The sequence below is a fragment of the Oncorhynchus keta genome, chromosome 29 (genome assembly GCF_023373465.1).
Source record: "Oncorhynchus keta strain PuntledgeMale-10-30-2019 chromosome 29, Oket_V2, whole genome shotgun sequence".
NCBI lineage: Eukaryota > Metazoa > Chordata > Actinopteri > Salmoniformes > Salmonidae > Oncorhynchus > Oncorhynchus keta.
In genome coordinates this window covers 5,977,410-6,000,368 of record NC_068449.1, presented here as the reverse complement: position 1 = coordinate 6,000,368, position 22,959 = coordinate 5,977,410, and the positions used below count along the sequence as shown (strand labels likewise).

General features: G+C 42.3%; 1 protein-coding gene across 4 annotated transcripts in view; it reads right to left on the bottom strand.

The window, feature by feature from the left end:
* Nucleotides 1-22,959, bottom strand: part of LOC118370612 (ena/VASP-like protein) — an 89,136-nt gene that overhangs the window by 48,058 nt on the left and 18,119 nt on the right. The window contains exons 1-2 of one of the 4 annotated variants that reach the window (XM_052485825.1): nt 19,769-22,959; nt 19,394-19,444 (exon numbers count right to left, since the gene is read on the bottom strand). The exon at nt 19,769-22,959 is cut by the window's right edge and continues 1,411 nt beyond it. The exons of 2 other annotated variants lie outside the window; for them this stretch is intronic. Coding sequence is in view for 1 of the 2 variants with exons in the window: in XM_052485826.1 (XP_052341786.1) it covers nt 19,394-19,482 (89 nt within the window). In the remaining variant the exon portion in view is untranslated. Of the gene's footprint in view, nt 1-19,393; nt 19,665-19,768 lie in introns of those variants that run through there. One more of the 4 variants, XM_052485826.1, reaches the window with a different exon arrangement.

Sequence of the window (22,959 nt, the reverse complement as noted above, 5' to 3'; positions counted from 1 at the left end):
GGAGAAACTTCCATGCTTCACCTTTACAATACATGTAGGCAGTGACTTCTTTCAATTGATAATAAAGAAAAATCCACAACGACAAAATGTTTTTTTAGTACATGGATGAAGGGCTAAGATATGAAAGGGTATGAATAACAATATGGTATGATTTTTTGGACCTTTATTTAATTAGACAGGTCAGTTAAAGAACAAATACTCATTTTCAATGACGGCCTAGGGACTGTGGGTTAACTGCCATGTTCAGGGGCAGAACAACAGATTTGTCCCTTGTCAGCTCAGGGATTACTAGTCCAACGCTCTAACCACTAGGCTACGCTGCCGCCCTTACCCCTGATATGGTGTGATATTGTGTGAAATGGTGTGATATGGTGTAATATCGTATAACATGGTGTAATATAGTATAATATGGTATAATATAGTATAATATGGTATAATATAGTATAACATGGTGTAATATAGTGTAACATGGTGTAATATAGTATAATATGGTGTAATATAGTATAACATGGTGTAATATAGTATAATATGGTATAATATAGTATAATATGGTGTAATATAGTATAACATGGTGTAATATAGTATAATATGGTATAATATAGTATAATATGGTGTAATATAGTATAATATGGTGTAATATAGTATAATATGGTGTAATATAGCATAATATGGTGTAATATAGTGTAACATGGTGTAATATAGTATAACATGGTGTAATATAGTATAATATGGTGTAATATAGTATAATATGGTGTAATATAGTGTAACATGGTGTAATATAGTATAATATGGTGCAATATAGTATAATATGGTGTAATATAGTATAACATGGTATAATATAGTATAACATGGTGTAATATAGTATAACATGGTGTAATATAGTACAATATGGTGTAATATAGTATAATATGGTGTAATATAGTATAATATGGTGTAATATAGTATAACATGGTGTAATATAGTATAACATGGTATAATATAGTATAACATGGTGTAATATAGTATAACATGGTGTACTATAGTATTGTAACAACCCTGGGTTTATAAGCGCGGATATCGACTCTGCCGCTCGAGCATGCTTTTGCGGGCACAGTCAATAACGCGCTGGGCTTCGGGCTAGAAGGTCGAGGGTTCGAGACCTGTTCCCTCCCTTTTTCATTACAGTATAATATGGTGTAATGTGGTGTAATATTCCTGGCATGCTTCACTCATAGAGGTCTAAGAGGTGAGAGTGACTTACGCCCTCAGGGGACTGTGAAGTGACGAAAAGTTTCTTAACGTTCACCGTGAATACCACGGGGACAGCTCTGCTCTAACGGCTTTAAATACTCAGCTACTCAACATTCTCAGTCATTATTGTCAAATTAGCACGGTGCATTCACAGCTGTCATTTCTAGACAGCAATTCTTAAAGGAAATATTTTAAAAAGTGGGTGCCTCACCACGGAAAGCAAAGTAAGTATATTTCTGGAAGTCTTTCCAATATCCCCCCCAAAAAAGCCATATTAATATCCCAAACTAAATAAAATATTCCACCACAGAGACAGGTTGTCTTGTCTCCAAGGCCCCTAGGGCCTCGCCAGCATTCAAATGCCAGCATGTGACCTTCCTCTTCGATCTGCTTCCTTCCTCCTTACGAGACAGAGAAAATGGAGGCTGACACTTCAGCCATGTCTCAGCAGAGCACCGTGTATGGTTGAGGCTGTATTAGTGCAGGACTCAGAATGTCCTCTATCAACATATTGTGTACCAGTAGATGTGCAATGCGACAACAATATTAGAGGGTGAGGCTTTGAAAGCATGTCGGGACCCAAAGCTGTCCCTCCTCGATTACTACCCTACTGTAAGCCTCACAAGCCTGGCACTGACTGACACATTCTCAAGACTCCTCAGTATCCATCACACAAACATCACAGAACCAGCCAACATCACTATCCTTGCAAGCGCTTTTCAAATTCAATTGAAGTGCGGTCTGGTATGTTTTAGAGTAAATCTGTAAGCCCAAATCAATCAATTACAGACACACAAAAAAGATCCAATCATTGTACACTAAGCTCTTGAGGTTACACTGAACATGCAGTTGGATATAGCAAATTTGGTTTAGGCCTACCCTTTACATGACAGCTCAGCCAGTTAGGAAGAAGAGGACAGTGTGTGTTGTGCTTCATTTGAGGCTTTGAGTGAGGAGTAGTTTGACACAGTAGGTGAAATAGTATCTCAGCAGAAGGAAGCAAAGGCCAACAACTAAACGCTAACAGTTAAAGGCTGTAAGCTAAAAGCTAAAGGCTATTGGCTAACAGTTAAAGGCTATCAGCTAAAAGCTAAAGGCTATTGGCTAACAGTTAAAGGCTATCAGCTAAAAGCTAAAGGCTATCGGCTAACAGTTAAAGGCTATCAGCTAAAAGCTAAAGGCTATCGGCTAACAGTTAAAGGCTATCAGGTAAAGGCTAAAGGTTAAAGGCTAACAGCGATACATGAAGCAGAAGGTGTGAGTGCATCTTAATCTACCACATTACAAATAGGGAAGTCAATACCTCAATCGATATGGAATCAATAAAAGGCATTCAAATGAAACCACAATAAGCCAAACCTGACAGAAAACCTAGCTCTGGTATCTTACTTTAGACTAAACTGTAGGCACAGTTCACCAGTGTGCTACTCAGTCAAGTAGTACTTAGCAATGAAGGATATCACTTAGCAATGAAGGATATTACGACTTCTATTGATGGATTTTTTAAATATATTTTTTTACATTTAACTCATTTAACCACACAACAGGCACTTCTACACAGCACAAAGACCACCCCATGTCCCTGAGATGATACTCAGTTCCTTAGTGTCTGACAGATCCACTTACAAAAACAAACTATTTCTGGAGGCATTTTGGGGTCGATGGTTAACATGCCTTCTCTGTGAAGCATTGGGTTTCATTCAAATGCTTCGCAATCGCTGGGGACGGAAAAATAACTCGGAGAAAAGGGCGGCGTGACAAACACAACTAAGCTAAGACTGGTGACAGAACAGCAAGTCAGGGTGACAGAGTGGGAAATGTCTTGACCTACATGACACAATGCGAAGGGTCAAATCATGCAGATTGGAAATCATGCACTGCCCCTATGAGTGATGGTACGAGCATGTGAACTGCAACACATGCAAAAGGCCTACTCATACAACTGCAGCACATCTTTAAAACGTTCTACACTGAGTAGACAAAACATTAGGAACACCTCCTCTTTCCATGACATAGACTGACCAGGTGAATCCAGGCTATGATCCCTTATTGATGTCCCCTGTTAAATCCACTTCAAATCAGTGTAGATGAAGGGGAGGAGACAGGTTAAAGAAGGATTTTTAAGCCTTGAGACAAGTCAGATGTGGATTGTGTATGTGTGCCCTTCAGAGGGTGGGTAAGACAAAATATAAGTACTTTTGTAGGGGGCATGGTAGTGGGTGCCAGGTCTGTCAAGAACTGCAATGCTGCTGGGTTTTTCATGTTCAACAGTTTCCTGTGTGTATCAAGAATGGTCCACCACCCAAAGGATATCCAGTCAACTTGACTCCACTGTGGGAAGCATTGGAATCAACATGGGCCAGTATCCCTGTGGAACGCTTTTGATACCTTGTAGAGTCCAAGGTATCTCAATATTAGGAGGGTGTACCTAATGTTTGGTATACCCAGTGTGTATTGGGTTCGACTACACTGACTTACATTGGTTTGTGGTCAGCTAATGCTAATATAAGCACTTGGTGGTAAACGACTGTCTTTCTGGTTCCAAGTAGGTTGCAGCGTTCTGCACCTTTAAAGAATCAACACAAACCTAAAAAAGGTAGTAAAAAATGGATCACTGGTCACTTTAAATAATCCCACTTTAATAATGTTTACATATCTTTCATTACTCATCTCATGTATATACTGTATTTTATACCGTCTATTGCATCTTGCCCACGCCGCTCGGTCATCGCTCATCCATATATTTATATGTACATATTCTCATTCCATCCCTTTAGATTTGTGTGTATTACGTAGTTGTTGGGGAATTGTTAGTTTACTTGTTAGATATTACTGCACTGTCAGAACTAAAAGCACAAGCATTTCGCTACACTCGCATTAACATTTGCTAACCATGTGTATATAACCAATAACATCTGCTAACCATGTGTATGTAACCAATAACATTTAATTTTATTGAAATTAATGAATATCATTGGTTAGGCCATGGGAGATGATCCTAGAACCACTGTCCAAACAATCCAAATATTAGGATACAGCATGTAGCTATAGTTAAAGATGGGAGGGAGTTACACCTGCATTGCTTGCTGTTTGGGGTTTTAGGCTGGGTTTCTGTACAGCACTTTGAGATATCAGCTGATGTACGAAGGGCTATATATATACATTTGATTTGATTTGATTTGAATTCGTAGTCGGGGGAAACAGCGCTACAGTCTGCCCCACAGCCCTACTATTGGTTTTGTTTAGTTGACGTCAAGACAAAACGTGCTGCTGTTCTATCCCGCGTGAAGTCCGACGAGGGAGGGGAGGGGGGGACAGTGTTCGTTGTTTGATGCAACTTCTTTCGTTGATGTAATATCGCAAAACGTACGTGGCAATTTAACGGATACCCGCTTGAATTGAGGACATGAGGACGACTGTTCCTCTCCTCGCCAATCACTCTGGGTTTAAACCCTGTTGGTCTTCCTTATGTGGAAGACTACACCTTAACAAAATGCATAACTACTTTTTTTATGGCCAATAAAATATGAAATATAGATACAAATATACACTAATTCTGGGTCTTTGTTTCATAGAGGATATAAAATTACCCCTGAATAATTCAATGGCCGTGGACAGGCTATGTGTGTAATATCTCTTTGAGACGTTTGTTTGAATTATTTAGTTTTAAGGAACATCCATTCAACATAACCAGTCAATAACCCAGTAGTTAAATAACATTACTCACCCCTGTACGTGTGTGTGAGTTATTTCAACCAGTTGTGCTTTTGAAATGACATCTTTAAAACCAGTTTTGCTCACTGGGATTGGACAGAAGTGCTCAAACACATCACCATTTTAATCGGGGATTAGCTTCTGCTTTGGGGATACCTTGAAATTCTCACAACTCATGTCACACACACACACGGCTCTCCTCGCATCTGACTGTTTCATTGGACAATCCAAATAATTACACAGAGAGAGTTAGTTCACAATCCGTTACAGGCTTAGAAGGATATAGAAGAAGGAGTTGAGACAAATGCCTCCAGTGACACACTGTAAATGTGTTCTAGCTAGACTACTGCCAGTGGGATTGAGAGGCTGGATGGAGGCTTCTGTTACACTGAGTGCTTAACCATGTAAAAGAAGCCTCATGGGCGAACTAGGAGAAAGTATGTCACCACGTTTCTAGCGTTTTGAATTCAGCAAGCCTATACGTCAATCACTGACATTCACTAAATTACTCTAGCTAGCTATCTACACTTGGCCGTAGGGTAAGTGCCCAGGGACCCTGACCTCCAGGTCTCCCCCATTTGATTTTGTTAGTCACCTACTGATATATTAATCTGGCACAAGTCATGGCAAAATGTGTAGAATTGCAGAAAAATTGCTGTAAAACTAATTTAAAAAAAACAGCTAATTTATTTGTTAACCATTTGTTAATAAAAATACTCTTTCTGCTAACAGATCCCTCTGTACGTATTAAATTATAGTTTTAAATCCCAGGGGCAGAGTTAATGTTTAGCGGTTAATATTATATCTAATAGGCTATGTGTTTGTAGATAGACTGAGGTGAATGAAGCTACAGAAACCAATGTGATAATGGCTGGGGTCATTTTGTTGCTTGTTTTTTTAAAATTGTGTAGAAATACAGTAAGAAAGTTTGAACTTTCTAAACATTTGCTGGGGGATTTAATGTTTTTAGTTGCAAAACGTTTAGCTGTGATGTGCACTAAAGGACACACTCCTGGTTTCCTGACCCTGTCTAGGACTACTAAAATGGGTGCGTTGGTAAATAAACAGTTAGGTAAGGGGCAGACTTTTTCTAAAAGCAGACTGTATAGGCCTAATTTCCCCATCAACACAACTAAATTACATTTTGCCTGGGAAAAGTCAGGGTTTCCATGGGAACCCTGGAGGCAGAGCAGGCGTCAGGCAGTGAGAGGGTGATGCCCAGCTAGCCAGCAGGCAGAGCTTTTGTTGCTGGGCAGGGTAATTGTTGAATGCTGCTGGTTCAGTGGAACGTACCTGAACAGACCCGAATGATAGACCACAACCGAGCATCACACACTGTCTGCTATATCATTGGTAAGGCCTTTCTCTATCACTCCCTGCTTTGTGGCTACCAATGATATGTCTGCTAATTGTAATTTACATTTGAACTGCAAGGCACAAAATAGAATACGACACCTTGAATGAAAAACATGTAAGGCAGAGGATAAATGTAAAGATCCAGGGACACTGTGACTGTGACCAGTTTAGACTTCAAGGTTTAACCATTCAGCCTGTCTGTACCCTCCCTGCCTCCTCACTCCTCTCCCATTCAGCCTGTCTGTACCCTCCCTGCCTCCTCACTCCTCTCCCATTCAGCCTGTCTGTACCCTCCCTGCCTCCTCACTCCTCTCCCATTCAGCCTGTCTGTACCCTCCCTGCCTCCTCACTCCTCTCCCATTCAGCCTGTCTGTACCCTCCCTGCCTCCTCACTCCTCTCCCATTCAGCCTGTCTGTACCCTCCCTGCCTCCTCACTCCTCTCCCATTCAGCCTGTCTGTACCCTCCCTGCCTCCTCACTCCTCTCCCATTCAGCCTGTCTGTACCCTCCCTGCCTCCTCACTCCTCTCCCATTCAGCCTGTCTGTACCCTCCCTGCCTCCTCACTCCTCTCCCATTCAGCCTGTCTGTACCCTCCCTGCCTCCTCACTCCTCTCCCATTCAGCCTGTCTGTACCCTCCCTGCCTCCTCACTCCTCTCCCATTCAGCCTGTCTGTACCCTCCCTGCCTCCTCACTCCTCTCCCATTCAGCCTGTCTGTACCCTCCCTGCCTCCTCACTCCTCTCCCATTCAGCCTGTCTGTACCCTCCCTGCCTCCTCACTCCTCTCCCATTCAGCCTGTCTGTACCCTCCCTGCCTCCTCACTCCTCTCCCATTCAACATGTCTGTACCCTCCCTGCCTCCTCACTCCTCTCCCATTCAGCCTGTCTGTACCCTCCCTGTCTCCTCACTCCTCTCCCATTCAGCCTGTCTGTACCCTCCCTGCCTCCTCACTCCTCTCCCATTCAACATGTCTGTACCCTCCCTGCCTCCTCACTCCTCTCCCATTCAACATGTCTGTACCCTCCCTGCCTCCTCACTCCTCTCCCATTCAGCCTGTCTGTACCCTCCCTGTCTCCTCACTCCTCTCCCATTCAGCCTGTCTGTACCCTCCCTGCCTCCTCACTCCTCTCCCATTCAGCCTGTCTGTACCCTCCCTGCCTCCTCACTCCTCTCCCATTCAGCCTGTCTGTACCCTCCCTGCCTCCTCACTCCTCTCCCATTCAGCCTGTCTGTACCCTCCCTGTCTCCTCACTCCTCTCCCATTCAGCCTGTCTGTACCCTCCCTGCCTCCTCACTCCTCTCCCATTCAGTCTGTCTGTACCCTCCCTGCCTCCTCACTCCTCTCCCATTCAGCCTGTCTGTACCCTCCCTGCCTCCTCACTCCTCTCCCATTCAGCCTGTCTGTACCCTCCCTGTCTCCTCACTCCTCTCCCATTCAGCCTGTCTGTACCCTCCCTGCCTCCTCACTCCTCTCCCATTCAGTCCCTGTCTGTACCCTCCCTGCCTCCTCACTCCTCTCCCATTCAGCCTGTCTGTACCCTCCCTGCCTCCTCACTCCTCTCCCATTCAGCCTGTCTGTACCCTCCCTGCCTCCTCACTCCTCTCCCATTCAGCCTGTCTGTACCCTCCCTGCCTCCTTACTCCTCTCCCATTCAGCCTGTCTGTACCCTCCCTGCCTCCTTACTCCTCTCCCATTCAGCCTGTCTGTACCCTCCCTGCCTCCTCACTCCTCTCCCATTCAGCCTGTCTGTACCCTCCCTGCCTCCTCACTCCTCTCCCATTCAGCCTGTCTGTATCCTCCCTGTCTCCTCACTCCTCTCCCATTCAGTCCCTCCCTGTCTCCTCCCTGTCTCCTCACTCCTCTCCCATTCAGCCTGTCTGTACCCTCCCTGTCTCCTCACTCCTCTCCCATTCAGTCCCTGTCTGTACCCTCCCTGCCTGCTCACTCCTCTCCCATTCAGTCCCTGTCTGTACCCTCCCTGCCTCCTCACTCCTCTCCCATTCAGTCCCTGTCTGTACCCTCCCTGCCTCCTCACTCCCTCTCTCCACGCACCAACAATCACAAAGAGGAGTCTGTAACCCAATCCCAGAGCTCTATGGTGGATAAGAGATGGCCATTACAGAGCTCTATGGTGGATAAGAGATGGCCACTACAGAGCTCTATGGTGGATAAGAGATGGCCACTACAGAGCTCTATGGTAGATAAGAGATGGCCACTACAGAGCTCTATGGTGGATAAGAGATGGCCACTACAGAGCTCTATGGTGGATAAGAGATGGCCACTACAGAGCTCTATGGTGGATAAGAGATGTCTTAACAGGCTCTATGGTGGATAAGAGATGGCCACTACAGAGCTCTATGGTGGATAAGAGATGGCCACTACAGAGCTCTATGGTGGATAAGAGATGGCCACTACAGAGCTCTATGGTAGATAAGAGATGGCCACTACAGAGCTCTATGGTAGATAAGAGATGGCCACTACAGAGCTCTATGGTGGATAAGAGATGGCCACTACAGAGCTCTATGGTGGATAAGAGATGGCCACTACAGGACTCTATGGTGGATAAGAGATGGCCACTACAGAGCTCTATGGTGGATAAGAGATGGCCACTACAGAGCTCTATGGTAGATAAGAGATGGCCACTACAGAGCTCTATGGTGGATAAGAGATGGCCACTACAGAGCTCTATGGTAGATAAGAGATGGCCACTACAGAGCTCTATGGTGGATAAGAGATGGCCACTACAGAGCTCTATGGTAGATAAGAGATGGCCACTACAGAGCTCTATGGTGGATAAGAGATGGCCACTACAGAGCTCTATGGTAGATAAGAGATGGCCACTACAGAGCTCTATGGTAGATAAGAGATGGCCACTACAGAGCTCTATGGTAGATAAGAGATGGCCACTACAGAGCTCTATGGTGGATAAGAGATGGCCACTACAGAGCTCTATGGTAGATAAGAGATGGCCACTACAGAGCTCTATGGTAGATAAGAGATGGCCACTACAGAGCTCTATGGTAGATAAGAGATGGCCACTACAGAGCTCTATGGTGGATAAGAGATGGCCACTACAGAGCTCTATGGTGGATAAGAGATGGCCACTACAGGGCTCTATGGTGGATAAGAGATGGCCACTACAGAGCTCTATGGTGGATAAGAGATGGCCACTACAGAGCTCTATGGTAGATAAGAGATGGCCACTACAGAGCTCTATGGTAGATAAGAGATGGCCACTACAGAGCTCTATGGTGGATAAGAGATGGCCACTACAGAGCTCTATGGTGGATAAGAGATGGCCACTACAGAGCTCTATGGTGGATAAGAGATGGCCACTACAGGGCAGAGTCCTCTCATTCTTGTCTCAAGTGACCGGCTCGGACATACATTTGTTACATAGGTCAAGGCTAACGATTGCATCCAACTAGTTTCTCCATTTCCATTTATAATACAAGTTTCCTTCTGCCCAGCACCCCTTAACATGTGACGTGCTTTTGACTATACAGACTACGTTCCTTTCTTTGGTCGTTTTGTTTTGTTAATGAATGGACAAGGACATTTGTGTGGAATTGTGAGTTGCTATCAAGAGATGTTGGTATAGTCAGAAGTGTTATGGTGCATTCTGCCATAAAGCTCCCTACAAAATGGCAATAAAACATAAGCTTCTAACTGAACCTCCACGTGTTGCATTGGTGTAGAACACTAAGCTCCTGAACATACAGCTGGTGTATGGCCATGAACTCAAAATAACGACAAGGATATTTAGAGGATATTTATGGCTGTGAGAGGCACCCTGCACATTTTGGTGAATGAGTCGAACAATTTGAAGTTTAGTTCCTCCCCTGTTATTAGAGAGAGGGCAGCAGGGAGGGGATAGAGTGGGTGATGCACTCTAGTGTTTTTTTCCCCAGAGTGCAGTGCAGTATAATCCTTTTGGGGCGGCTCCACCACACGCGCACGCGCACGCTCACACACACCAGCTGTGAGAGAACGTCTGAGTGGCGGGATTACAGGCGACTTCCGAGGAGATCGTTACCTCACTCCCGTCTTAAAGCTAAATGATCTAGGCTTTAACTCTCACACAAGCACAATGCTGTAATCTCAGCACAGAGACATTCCAGCTGGAAGGGAGTCCTGTAAGGACAGAGGACTACAGTATTTTTATTTTTATTTTTTTAACTTCAGTTAATTTGAGTAAATGCTTGAACACTTATTTTTCTTAACGACATTGTTTGTTAAAAAGGCTTGTAAAGTAAGCATATCGCTGTATGGTCTACACCTGTTGTGTTCGGGAAAATGTGACAAATAACATTTTATTTGGTGGAAGACCGAGTGGCCAGTGTGGTTATATAAAACAAATGGACAGACATACTGTCAAGACCATTTTTTAGCCTATTTCCAATATGGCTGTAAAGCATGAGGATTTACACAACTATAAACTGTGCCTTATAAACAAATGTAGTGTGTGCTCACTAATGCAATGCATATTCAGCCAACAAGACGTAGAAACTCTAATCTACGTCACAACAAGACGTAGAAACTCTAATCTACGTCACAACAAGACGTAGAAACTCTAATCTATGTCACAACAAGACGTAGAAACTCTAATCTATGTCACAACAAGACGTAGAAACTCTAATCTATGTCACAACAAGACGTATAAACTCTAATCTATGTCACAACAAGACGTAGAAACTCTAATCTACGTCACAACAAGACGTATAAACTCTAATCTATGTCACAACAAGACATAGAAACTCTAATCTATGTCACAACAAGACGTAGAAACTCTAATCTATGTCACAACAAGACGTAGAAACTCTAATCTATGTCAGCAAGCTCCGACTTCAATCCCTAGGAATCACTTGAATGAGAATTAAGCCACAAACAGGAGAGAGGGATGTGGCCCTTAATGGTATTTTCCTGCTTCTCAATTAATGATCACATGTTGTTAGCTAAATGTCCCTGCAAAAAGGTCTCATGCATTAAAACCATTAGGGATGCTAAATTGAATACAACCACGTGCACGTGAACTTGTTCGCACGCACGCACGCACGCACGCACGCACGCACGCACGCACGCACACACACACACACACACACACACACACACACACACACACACACCTTTTAACCATCTGCATTTAATACAACCACGTGCACATGTACCTGTTCACTCACTCACCCGCCACCTTTACCTAATTTCTTCCAGCGTGTCACCAGAAGAAAAAACTCTTTACTTTAAACCAACTTTACTGCACACACAGAGACACATACAAACTCTAGATCACCTTTACTCCACACACAGAGACACATACAAAGCTCTCCCTCACCCTCTATTTGGCTAATCTGACCATAACTCTATCCTCCTGATTCCTACTTACAAAAAAAAACCTCAAACAGGAAGTACTAGTGGCACGCTCAATTCTGAAGTGGTCCGATGAAGCGGATGCTAAGCTACAGGACTGTTTTGCTAGCACAGACTGGAATATGATCCGGGATTCATCCGATGGCATTGAGGAGTACACCACATCAGTCACCGGCTTCATTAGTAAGTGTATCGACAACGTCATCCTCATAGTGACCGTGCGTACATATCCCAACCAGAAGCCATGGATTACAGGCAACGTCGGCACTGAGCTAAAGGCTAGAGCATAGTCCCCTGTGTGAATAGAACCCACAACCCTGGCATTGCAAACACCATGCTCTACCAACAGAGCTACACGGGACACTGTTTTGAGTGACTACGTCATCTCTGTACCCCACACATACAATTATCGGTAAGGTCCTTCAGTCGAGAAGTGAATTTCAAACGCATATTCAACCCCAAAGACCAGGGAGGTTTTTCAATGCCTCGCAAAGAAGGGCTTTAAAAAAAATGATATTGAATATCTCTTTGAGCATGGTGAAGTTATTAATTACACTTTGGATGATATTAAATCACACCCAGTCACTACAAAGATACAGGTGTCCATTCTAACTCAATTGCCAGAGTGGAAGGAAACCGCTCAGGGATTTCATCATGAGGCCAATAGTGACTTTAAAACAGTTACAGAGGTTAATGGCTGTGATAGAGGAGAAAACTGAGGATGGATCAACAACATTGTAGTTACACCACAAAACTAACCTAAATGACAGAGTGAAAAGAAAGAAGCCTGTACAGAATAAAAATATTCAAAAGAACGCATCCTGTTTGCAATACAGCACTAATGTAAAACTGAAGAAAAAAATGTGGCAAAGAAAGTAACTTTATGTCCTGAATACAAAGTGTTATGTTTGGGGCAAATCCAACACATCACTAAGTAACACTCTTCATATTTTCAAGCATAGTGGTGGCTGCATCATGTTACCGGTATGCTTGTCATTACATTTAAAAATATATATTTTGTTATTTAACCTTTATTTAACTAGGCAAGTCAGTTAAGAACAAATTCTTATTCACAATGACGGCCTACACTGGCCAAACTCGGACAACCTGATACAGCCTGGATTTAAACCAGGGTGTCTGTAGTGATGCCTCTAGCACTGAGATGCAGTGTCTTAGACCGCTGCTCCACCCGGGGGCCCATCGGCAAGGACTAGAACATTTCTTGATGATAAAAACAAACAGAGTAGAGGTAAACACAGGCAAAATCCTGGAGGAAAACATGGTTCAGTCTGCTATCCAACACACACTGGGACACAAACTCACCTTTCAGCAGGACACTAACCTAAAACACAAGGGCAAATCTTCACTGGAGTTGCTTATCAAGAAGATATCGAATGTTCCTAAGTGGCCTAGTTACACTTTTGACTTAAATCGGCTTGAAAATCAATGGCAAGACTTGAAAATGGCTGTGTAGCAACGATTAACAAACAACTTGACAGAACAAGAACTTGACAGAACTTGAAAAAAAGAATTATGTACAAATATTGTACAATCCAGGTGTGCAAAGCTCTTAGAGACTTACCCAGAAAGATTTACACCTATAATCGCTGCCAGAGGGGTGTGTGAATACTTATGTAAATGTGATATTCTGTATTTAATTTTTTATATATTTGCAAACATTTCTAAAAGCATGTTTTCATTATGGAGTATAGTGTGTAGATGGGTGAGAGGAAAAAACATATTGAATCCATTTTGAATTCAGGCTGTAACACAACAAAAATGTTACATTGCAATCCACGAGGAGACTGCGTGGCAGGCTGACCACTTGTTACACGAGTGCAGCATCAAAAGCACCTGGTGGCTGCAAGGAGCCAAGGTAAGTTGCTAGCTAGCATTAAACTTATCTTATAAAAAACAATCAATCTTAACATAATCACTAGTTAACTAAACATGGTTGATGATTTTACTAGTTTAACTACCTTGTCCTGCATTGCATATAATCAATGGGGTGCCTGTTAATTTATAATCGAATCACAGCTTCGCCCTATGGGTGTCATGACGCTGGCCTGGTTTATGACAGTCATAAATACTTCTTCCCCCCTTTTTCCTCTCTCTTCCCTACTGATGTTCCATTTGCAAAAACCTTGGTTAACATAGAGATTCTGGGAACATCAGAAGGTGGGGGGAAATTAATTATATTCTGGTAATCCGAACAATTGAACATATGCAGTGGTACTTAATGAATATGATGTCAGTTCGGTTGTCATCTGAGACATTCTCATCAATGATAAGATGACATAAACTCTACAGTGGAAAGCCTACACATCAGAGTTATCAGATTCACATGGAATTGTTGTTCAATTTCAATGTTGGAATATGAAATTATTCGTGATGGGATGAAATGTGATTTTAGCTTCTAAAATGTGAGATTTGGGTTTTCATAAGATAGGGCTCTGTTCAATCAGTGGCCCGCCCCTGTGAAGGGACATGGGCTATAAAAATTTTCAAACACGCCCTCCTCTCCCTTCCTATATAAAGCCTTGACGACAATATAACCTCCTGTTCCGAGGATGTGAGGACGACGGTCCGATGTCAGAATGGTTCAGATAATAACTACAGAACAAAGCCAACATCAGCGTGAGCTTTGGTTGCGAATGGTATGAACTTTGAACTCTTATTCACTACAGAATTGATACCTCCTAGCTGTTGAGTTAGCAACAGCCGCTGCAAACGAGGGATAGGAAGGAACAGACGGAGTATCCCTTCTACCACACAATGACATTACTACAACGTATTCAATTTACCAGCAGAGACATTCTTCAAAGGACGAAGGACTCGGTTGGGCAACACGGCCTTCCATCTACCACCAACCTACCGAAGCGCAGCTCAGAGTAAATATTTATTGCATTTTCCTTTCCCAAATGGGCGGTAATTTAGAATGCATAAGATACTGTATTTACGATAGCACAGCTTCGCCCTTTGTTCCTCAGTCTTCCCGCTCTTTCACTCACACCCAGCCCCTTTTCTTTTGTGTAACAAGCTGTCATATCTGTTCCGTCCGCTAGGGACGTTTTCCTTTATGACGTAATTTGTAATCAAGTTATGATTTAATTATGTGTATTTGTAATTCTGTGTGATTAGTTAGGTATTTAGTAAATAAATAATTAAACCCAATTTTGTATTGCTGGTTCAACTTATTAGCCAGGGTTCGTGCAGATAACCAAGAATTTACAACTTTCAGATGAGACTGAATTAAGATGACGATTAATATTGACTGCTATTGATGTGAAATATTACTAGGTCTTTAAGAGTTTATTCGTAAGATAACAACTCTATAAATATTATTTTGTGGTGCCCGACTCTCTAGTTAATTACATTTACATGATTAGCTCAATCAGGTAATATTAATATATTATAGAATAGCATGTCATATCACTTAATCCGGCATAGCCAAAGACACGACAGGGGTGATGATTTAACAAAAGTGCATTCGCGAAAAAAGCACAATCGTTGCACCAATGTACCTAACCATAAACATCAATGCCTTTCTTAATATCAATACACAAGTATATGTTTCTAAACCTGCATAATTAGTTAAAAGAAATTCATGTTAGCGGGCAATATGAACTAGGGAAATCGTGTCACTTCTCTTGCGTTCAGTGCAAGCAGAGTCAGGTTATATGCAGCAGTTTGGGCTGCCTGGCTTGTTGCGAACTGTGTGAAGACCATTTCTTCCTAACAAAGACTAATTCATTTGCCAGAATTTTACATAATTATGACATAACATTGAAGGTTGGGCAATGTAACAGCAATATTTAGACTTAGGGTTGCCACCCGTTCGATAAAATACGGAACGGTTCTGTATTTCACTGAAAGAATAAACATTTTGTTTTCGAAATTATAGTTTCCGGATTTGACCATATTAATGACCTAAGGCTCGTATTTGTGTGTTTATTATATTATAATTAAGTCTATGATTTGATCTGACTGAGCGGTGGTAGGCAGCAGCAGGCTCGCAAGCATTCATTCAAACAACACTTTCCTGCGTTTGCCAGCAGCTCTTAGCAATGCTTGAAGCACAGCGCTGTTTATGACTTCAAGCCTATCAACTCCCGAGATTAGGCTGGCAAAACTATAGTGCATTTAAGAACATCCAATAGTCAAAAGTACAGTTGAATTCGGAAGTTTACATACACCTTAGCTAAATACATTTAAACTCAGATTTTCACAATTCCTGACATTTAATCATAGTAAAAATTCCCTGTCTTAGGTCAGTTAGGATCACCACTTTATTTTAAGAATGCGAAATGTCAGAATAATAGTAGAGAGAATTATTTATTTCAGCTTTTATTTCTTTCATCACATTCCCAGTGGGTCAGAAGTTTACATACACTCAATTAGTATTTGGTAGCATTGCCTTTAAATTGTTTAACTTGGTCAAACATTTTGGGTAGCCTTCTACAAGCTTCCCACAATAAGTTGGGTGAATTTTGGCCCATTCCTCCTGACAGAGCTGGTGTAACTGAGTCAGGTTTGTATGCCTCCATGCTCGCACACGTTTTTTCAGTTCTGTCCACAAATGTTCTATGGGATTGAGGTCAGGGATTTGTGATTGCCACTCCAATACCTTGACTTTGTTGTCCTTAAGCCATTTTGCCACAACTTTGGAAGTATGCTTGGGGACATTGTCCATTTGGAAAACCCATTTGTGACCAAGCTTTGACTTCCTGACTGATGTCTTGAGATGTTGCTTCAATATATCCACATAATTTTTCTACCTCACGATGCCATCTATTTTGGGAAGTACACCAGTCCCTCTTGCAGCAAAGCACTCCCACAGCACAATGCTGCCACCCCGTGCTTCACGGTTCGGATGGTGTTCGTTGGCTTGCAAGCCTCCCCCTTTTTCCTCCATACATAACAATGGTCATTGTGGCCAAACAGTTCTATTTTTGTTTCATCAGACCAGAGGACATTTCTCTAAAAAGTACAATCCTTTTCCCCATGTGCAGTTGCAAACCGTAGTCTGGCTTTTTTATGGCGGTTTTGGAGCAGGTGCTGAGCGGCCTTTCAGGTTATGTCGATATAGGACTTGTTTTACTGTGGATACAGATACCTTTGTACCTGTTTTCTCCAGCATCTTCAGAAGGTCCTTTGCTGTTGTTCTGGGATTGATTTGTTTATACTTGCGTACTATTGTTTGTACAGATGAACGTGGTACCTTCAGGCTTTTGGAAATTGCTCCCACTGATGAACCAGACACCTCCAATTGACTCAAATGATGTCAATTACCCTAACATAAGCTTCTAAACCTATGACATTTTCTGGAATTTTCCAAGCTGTTTAAAGGCACAGTCAACTTAGTGTATGTAAACTTCTGACCCACTGGAATTGTGATACAGTGAATTATAAGTGAAATAATCTGTCTGTAAACAATTGTTGGAAAAATGACTTGTGTCATGCACACAATAGATGTCCTAATCGACTTGCCAAAACTATAGTTTGTTAACAAGACATTTGTGGAGTGGTTGAAAAACTATTTTTAATGACTCCAACCTAAGTGTATGTAAACTTCCAACTTCAACTGTATATGAAATAGAAACGGTATAGAAAGAAATAGTCCTATATTTACTATAATAACTACAACCTAAAACTTCTTAACTGGGAATATGGGAATTAAAAATAACCACCAGCTTTCATATATTCTCATGTTCTGAGCAAGGAACTTAAACGTTAGCTTTTTTAGATGGCACATAATGCACTTTTACTTTCTTCTCCATCACTGTTTTTGCAGTATTTAAACCAAATTGAACATGTTTCATTATTTATTTGAGACTAAATTGGTTTTATTAATGTATTATATTAAGTTAAAATAAAAGTGTTCATTGTTCATTCAGTATTGTTGTAATTGTCATTATTACAAATATATATATAAAAATCATCCGATTAATTGGTATCGTTTTTTTTTTGGTCCTCCAATAATCAGTATCAGTATCGGCATTGTAAAATCATAATCGGTCGACCTCTAATCTGTAAATATTAATACAATTTAAATAACGAGCCTAGTTGGTTTAGCCACGGAAAAAGACAGGAACCTTCCCGCTAGCCATGATTGGCTGAAATAATGGATGGACTGGTCATGCCGAGAAACGAGTTCGGATTGGTCTGCCATGTAGTATGCTTCTGTCTATAACATGAGCTGCTCAGTATCTGTAGACAATCCTTGCTACCACAGCTTTTTTTTAAAGATATAACATTAGCAATGGAGAACTGCAAAAGTGTTGCTACTGCTCTCAACAACATTAGAATTACAGAGAGGAGAGTTACTGTGCCAACAACTTAATTCCACAGAAGGCTTTCTCAACCAATGGCCTGATAATCGTTTTTGCATGTAGAATGTTCATTCCATTTCTATTCATGTTCATTCTATTTTTATGCATCTGTGTGTACTGAAAAAAACTCCTTATTGTAGGCAACTACTTAAACCACTTTTGGTCTTGAAATCTTTGGTTGTTTACCACACTACCATACTCACTCTGTTTAGCACATGGCCTCACATGTGAATCCTTAAAAGAGATGGGTGGGGCTAAGGCTTAAGAGGGTGTGAACGATGCTGAACGGGTGTAGAACAAAGAAGAGCTCTCCAGGAGGTGTACCAAAATATTCAAGGACATTTTCTCAAGTTTACAAGTTTATCAACTTTCAAAGCAGAATTACTTTACCATTGTTCCTCAACTGTAGTGTATGATATACAATGTTGTAGCTCTACTTTTATCCAATGTAAAAAAATAATAATAATTCACATTTTGCTACATAAAACCGAATTGAGGTGGCCGGTCACAAACGTGGAATAACTCAAGGGGTATGAATACATTCTGAAGGCACTGGGAGTACTCAATAGGACAACATAGAAAGGTGCTATATTTCTGAAAAACCACTCATATGCAGACTGTCAGCACTCCAACTACTAGGGTAGCCTAGTGGTTAGAGCGTTGGACTAGTAACCGGAAGTACAAATCTGTCATTCTGCCCCTGAACAGGCAGTTAACCCACTGTTCCTAGGCCGTCATTGAAAATAAGAATTTGTTCTTAACTGACTTGCCTGGTTAAATAAAGGTAAAAAAATGTTTTTTTAAAGAAAACGACAGTACTAATATGCCTTTCACTAAATAACAAGAATATTCTAAATTAATTCAGATTATTTAGGCTTAATATACTAGGGGATTTGCTGCTGTATGCATCAGAACAGTGTTTCCCAACCCTGGTCCAACCCTGGTCCAACCCTGGTCCAACCCTGGTCCAACCCTGGTCCATCCAATGTGTACACCTTTTTAATAATGAGGAGTTTTTGTCCAGGGCTACAACGAACATGTGTACTGTGTACTGTACTCAAGGACTGGAGTTGGAACACACCGCAATAGAAGCTACTGTGCCATTAACATTAAAGGTTTATACAGTTCAATCTTTTTGCGTTGAATAACTAACTCACTCTCATTAACCTCCCTAACAGTTGCCAATTGGCCACAGTAAACTAAATGGGTTACACTTCATGATACATTTAATGAATAAGCCATTATAATTGCTCATTTGATTTGATTTATACATGTGTTTAAATTCATATTAATGCTTATGAAATGGCATTGTGAACTGTTTAGAAAACATTTATTTATGCGTATTCATTAAAGTTTTATTAGGAAGTGTTAACAAATGAATGTACAACCAACCTGGCTGAGTAGTTGTTGTCGAAGCATCCAGAATCGCTGACACTCTGAGGCCTGTAGAAGCATTGTGCATAGAGGTGGTGGATATCCATATTGATGGAGAAAAAACAAAACACTTCTATTTACCAAACGGTCTCAGTCTCACACTACTGGATGTGTTTCATTCCAGTACGACATACGGAGCTCTGGAATTGGAAGTCTACAGCTCAGATCTTTTATCATCCTCTTACTATGACCTCAAAAGATTATACAAACCCACCACACCAGGCTACAATTTGACAGTAGATTATACAAACCCACCACACCAGGCTACAACTTGACAGTAGATTATACAAACCCACCACACCAGGCTACAACTTGACAGTAGATTATACAAACCCACTAGTCTGAGTGCAGAGTAGACACAGATCCAGAAACAAAGAGATGAGTGATACTGAAAGGCCTGATGTAGAACACTGTTGTCTTGCTGTTGTTCTGCTGTTGTCTTGCTGTTGTCTTGCTGTTGTTCTGCTGTTGTCTTGCTGTTGTCTTGCTGTTGTCTTGCTGTTGTTCTGCTGTTGTTCTGTTGTTGTCCTGCTGTTGTCCTGCTGTTGTCTTGCTGTTGTTCTGCTGTTGTCTTGCTGTTGTCTTGCTGTTGTTCGGCTGTTGTCTTGCTGTTGTCTTGCTGTTGTCTTGCTGTTGTTCTGCTGTTGTTCTGTTGTTGTCCTGCTGTTGTTCTGCTGTTGTCTTTCTGTTGTTCTGCTGTTGTCCTGCTGTTGTCTTGCTGTTGTCTTGCTGTTGTCTTGCTGTTGTTCTGTTGTTGTCCTGCTGTTGTCTTGCTGTTGTCTTGCTGTTGTTCTGCTGTTGTTCTGCTGTTGTTCTGCTGTTGTCCTGCAGTTGTTCTGTTGTTGTCCTGCTGTTGTCCTGCTGTTGTCCTGCTGTTGTCCTGCTGTTGTTCTGCTGTTGTTCTGCTGTTGTCCTGCTGTTGTCTTGCTGTTGTCCTGCTGTTGTCCTGCTGTTGTCCTGCTGTTGTCCTGCTGTTGTTCTGCTGTTGTTCTGCTGTTGTCTTGCTGTTGTTCTGCTGTTGTTCTGTTGTTGTCTTGCTGTTGTTCTGCTGTTGTTCTGTTGTTGTCCTGCTGTTGTCTTGCTGTTGTTCTGCTGTTGTTCTGCTGTTGTTCTGCTGTTGTCCTGCTGTTGTTCTGTTGTTGTCCTGCTGTTGTTCTGTTGTTGTTCTGCTGTTGTTCTGTTGTTGTTCTGCTGTTGTTCTGTTGTTGTTCTGCTGTTGTCCTGCTGTTGTCCTGCTGTTGTTCTGTTGTTGTCCTGCTGTTGTTCTGTTGTTGTTCTGTTGTTGTTCTGCTGTTGTTCTGTTGTTGTTCTGCTGTTGTCCTGCTGTTGTCTTGCTGTTGTTCTGCTGTTGTCCTGCTGTTGTCCTGCTGTTGTTCTGCTGTTGTCTTGCTGTTGTTCTGCTGTTGTCTTGCTGTTGTTCTGCTGTTGTCCTGCTGTTGTCTTGCTGTTGTTCTGCTGTTGTTCTGTTGTTGTCTTGCTGTTGTTCTGCTGTTGTTCTGCTGTTGTTCTGTTGTTGTTCTGTTGTTGTTCTGCTGTTGTCCTGCTGTTGTCTTGCTGTTGTTCTGCTGTTGTTCTGCTGTTGTTCTGTTGTTGTTCTGCTGTTGTTCTGTTGTTGTTCTGCTGTTGTCCTGCTGTTGTCCTGCTGTTGTTCTGTTGTTGTCCTGCTGTTGTTCTGTTGTTGTTCTGTTGTTGTTCTGCTGTTGTTCTGTTGTTGTTCTGCTGTTGTCCTGCTGTTGTCTTGCTGTTGTTCTGCTGTTGTCCTGCTGTTGTCCTGCTGTTGTTCTGCTGTTGTCTTGCTGTTGTTCTGCTGTTGTCTTGCTGTTGTTCTGCTGTTGTCCTGCTGTTGTCTTGCTGTTGTTCTGCTGTTGTTCTGTTGTTGTTCTGCTGTTGTCCTGCTGTTGTCTTGCTGTTGTTCTGCTGTTGTCCTGCTGTTGTCCTGCTGTTGTTCTGCTGTTGTCTTGCTGTTGTTCTGCTGTTGTCTTGCTGTTGTCTTGCTGTTGTTCTGCTGTTGTTCTGCTGTTGTCTTGCTGTTGTTCTGCTGTTGTCTTGCTGTTGTCTTGCTGTTGTTCTGCTGTTGTCTTGCTGTTGTCTTGCTGTTGTTCTGCTGTTGTTCTGCTGTTGTCTTGCTGTTGTTCTGCTGTTGTCCTGCTGTTGTCTTGCTGTTGTTCTGCTGTTGTCTTGCTGTTGTTCTGCTGTTGTCTTGCTGTTGTCTTGCTGTTGTTCTGCTGTTGTCTTGCTGTTGTCTTGCTGTTGTTCTGCTGTTGTCTTGCTGTTGTCTTGCTGTTGTTCTGCTGTTGTTCTGCTGTTGTCTTGCTGTTGTTCTGCTGTTGTCCTGCTGTTGTCTTGCTGTTGTCTTGCTGTTGTTCTGCTGTTGTCTTGCTGTTGTTCTGCTGTTGTCTTGCTGTTGTTCTGCTGTTGTCTTGCTGTTGTCTTGCTGTTGTTCTGCTGTTGTCTTGCTGTTGTTCTGCTGTTGTCTTGCTGTTGTCTTGCTGTTGTCCTGCTGTTGTTCTGCTGTTGTTCTGCTGTTGTCTTGCTGTTGTTCTGCTGTTGTCTTGCTGTTGTCCTGCTGTTGTTCTGCTGTTGTTCTGCTGTTGTCTTGCTGTTGTTCTGCTGTTGTCTTGCTGTTGTCTTGCTGTTGTTCTGCTGTTGTTCTGCTGTTGTCTTGCTGTTGTTCTGCTGTTGTCCTGCTGTTGTCTTGCTGTTGTCCTGCTGTTGTTCTGATGTTGTCTTGCTGTTGTCTTGCTGTTGTTCTGCTGTTGTTCTGCTGTTGTCCTGCTGTTGTTCTGCTGTTGTCTTGCTGTTGTCTTGCTGTTGTCTTGCTGTTGTCCTGCTGTTGTCTTGCTGTTGTCCTGCTGTTGTTCTGCTGTTGTCCTGCTGTTGTTCTGCTGTTGTCTTGCTGTTGTCTTGCTGTTGTCTTGCTGTTGTTCTGCTGTTGTCTTGCTGTTGTCTTGCTGTTGTCCTGCTGTTGTCTTGCTGTTGTCTTGCTGTTGTCTTGCTGTTGTTCTGCTGTTGTTCTGCTGTTGTCTTGCTGTTGTCTTGCTGTTGTCTTGCTGTTGTCTTGCTGTTGTTCTGCTGTTGTCTTGCTGTTGTCTTACTGTTGTCTTGCTGTTGTTCTGCTGTTGTCTTGCTGTTGTCTTGCTGTTGTCTTTCTGTTGTTCTGCTGTTGTCTTGCTGTTGTTCTGCTGTTGTCTTTCTGTTGTTCTGCTGTTGTCTTGCTGTTGTTCTGCTGTTGTCTTTCTGTTGTTCTGCTGTTGTCTTGCTGTTGTTCTGCTGTTGTCTTGCTGTTGTTCTGCTGTTGTCTTGCTGTTGTTCTGCTGTTGTCTTGCTGTTGTCTTGCTGTTGTCTTGCTGTTGTCTTGCTGTTGTTCTGCTGTTGTTCTGCTGTTGTCTTGCTGTTGTCTTGCTGTTGTTCTGCTGTTGTTCTGCTGTTGTCTTGCTGTTGTTCTGCTGTTGTCTTGCTGTTGTCTTGCTGTTGTCCTGCTGTTGTCCTGCTGTTGTCTTGCTGTTGTCTTGCTGTTGTCTTGC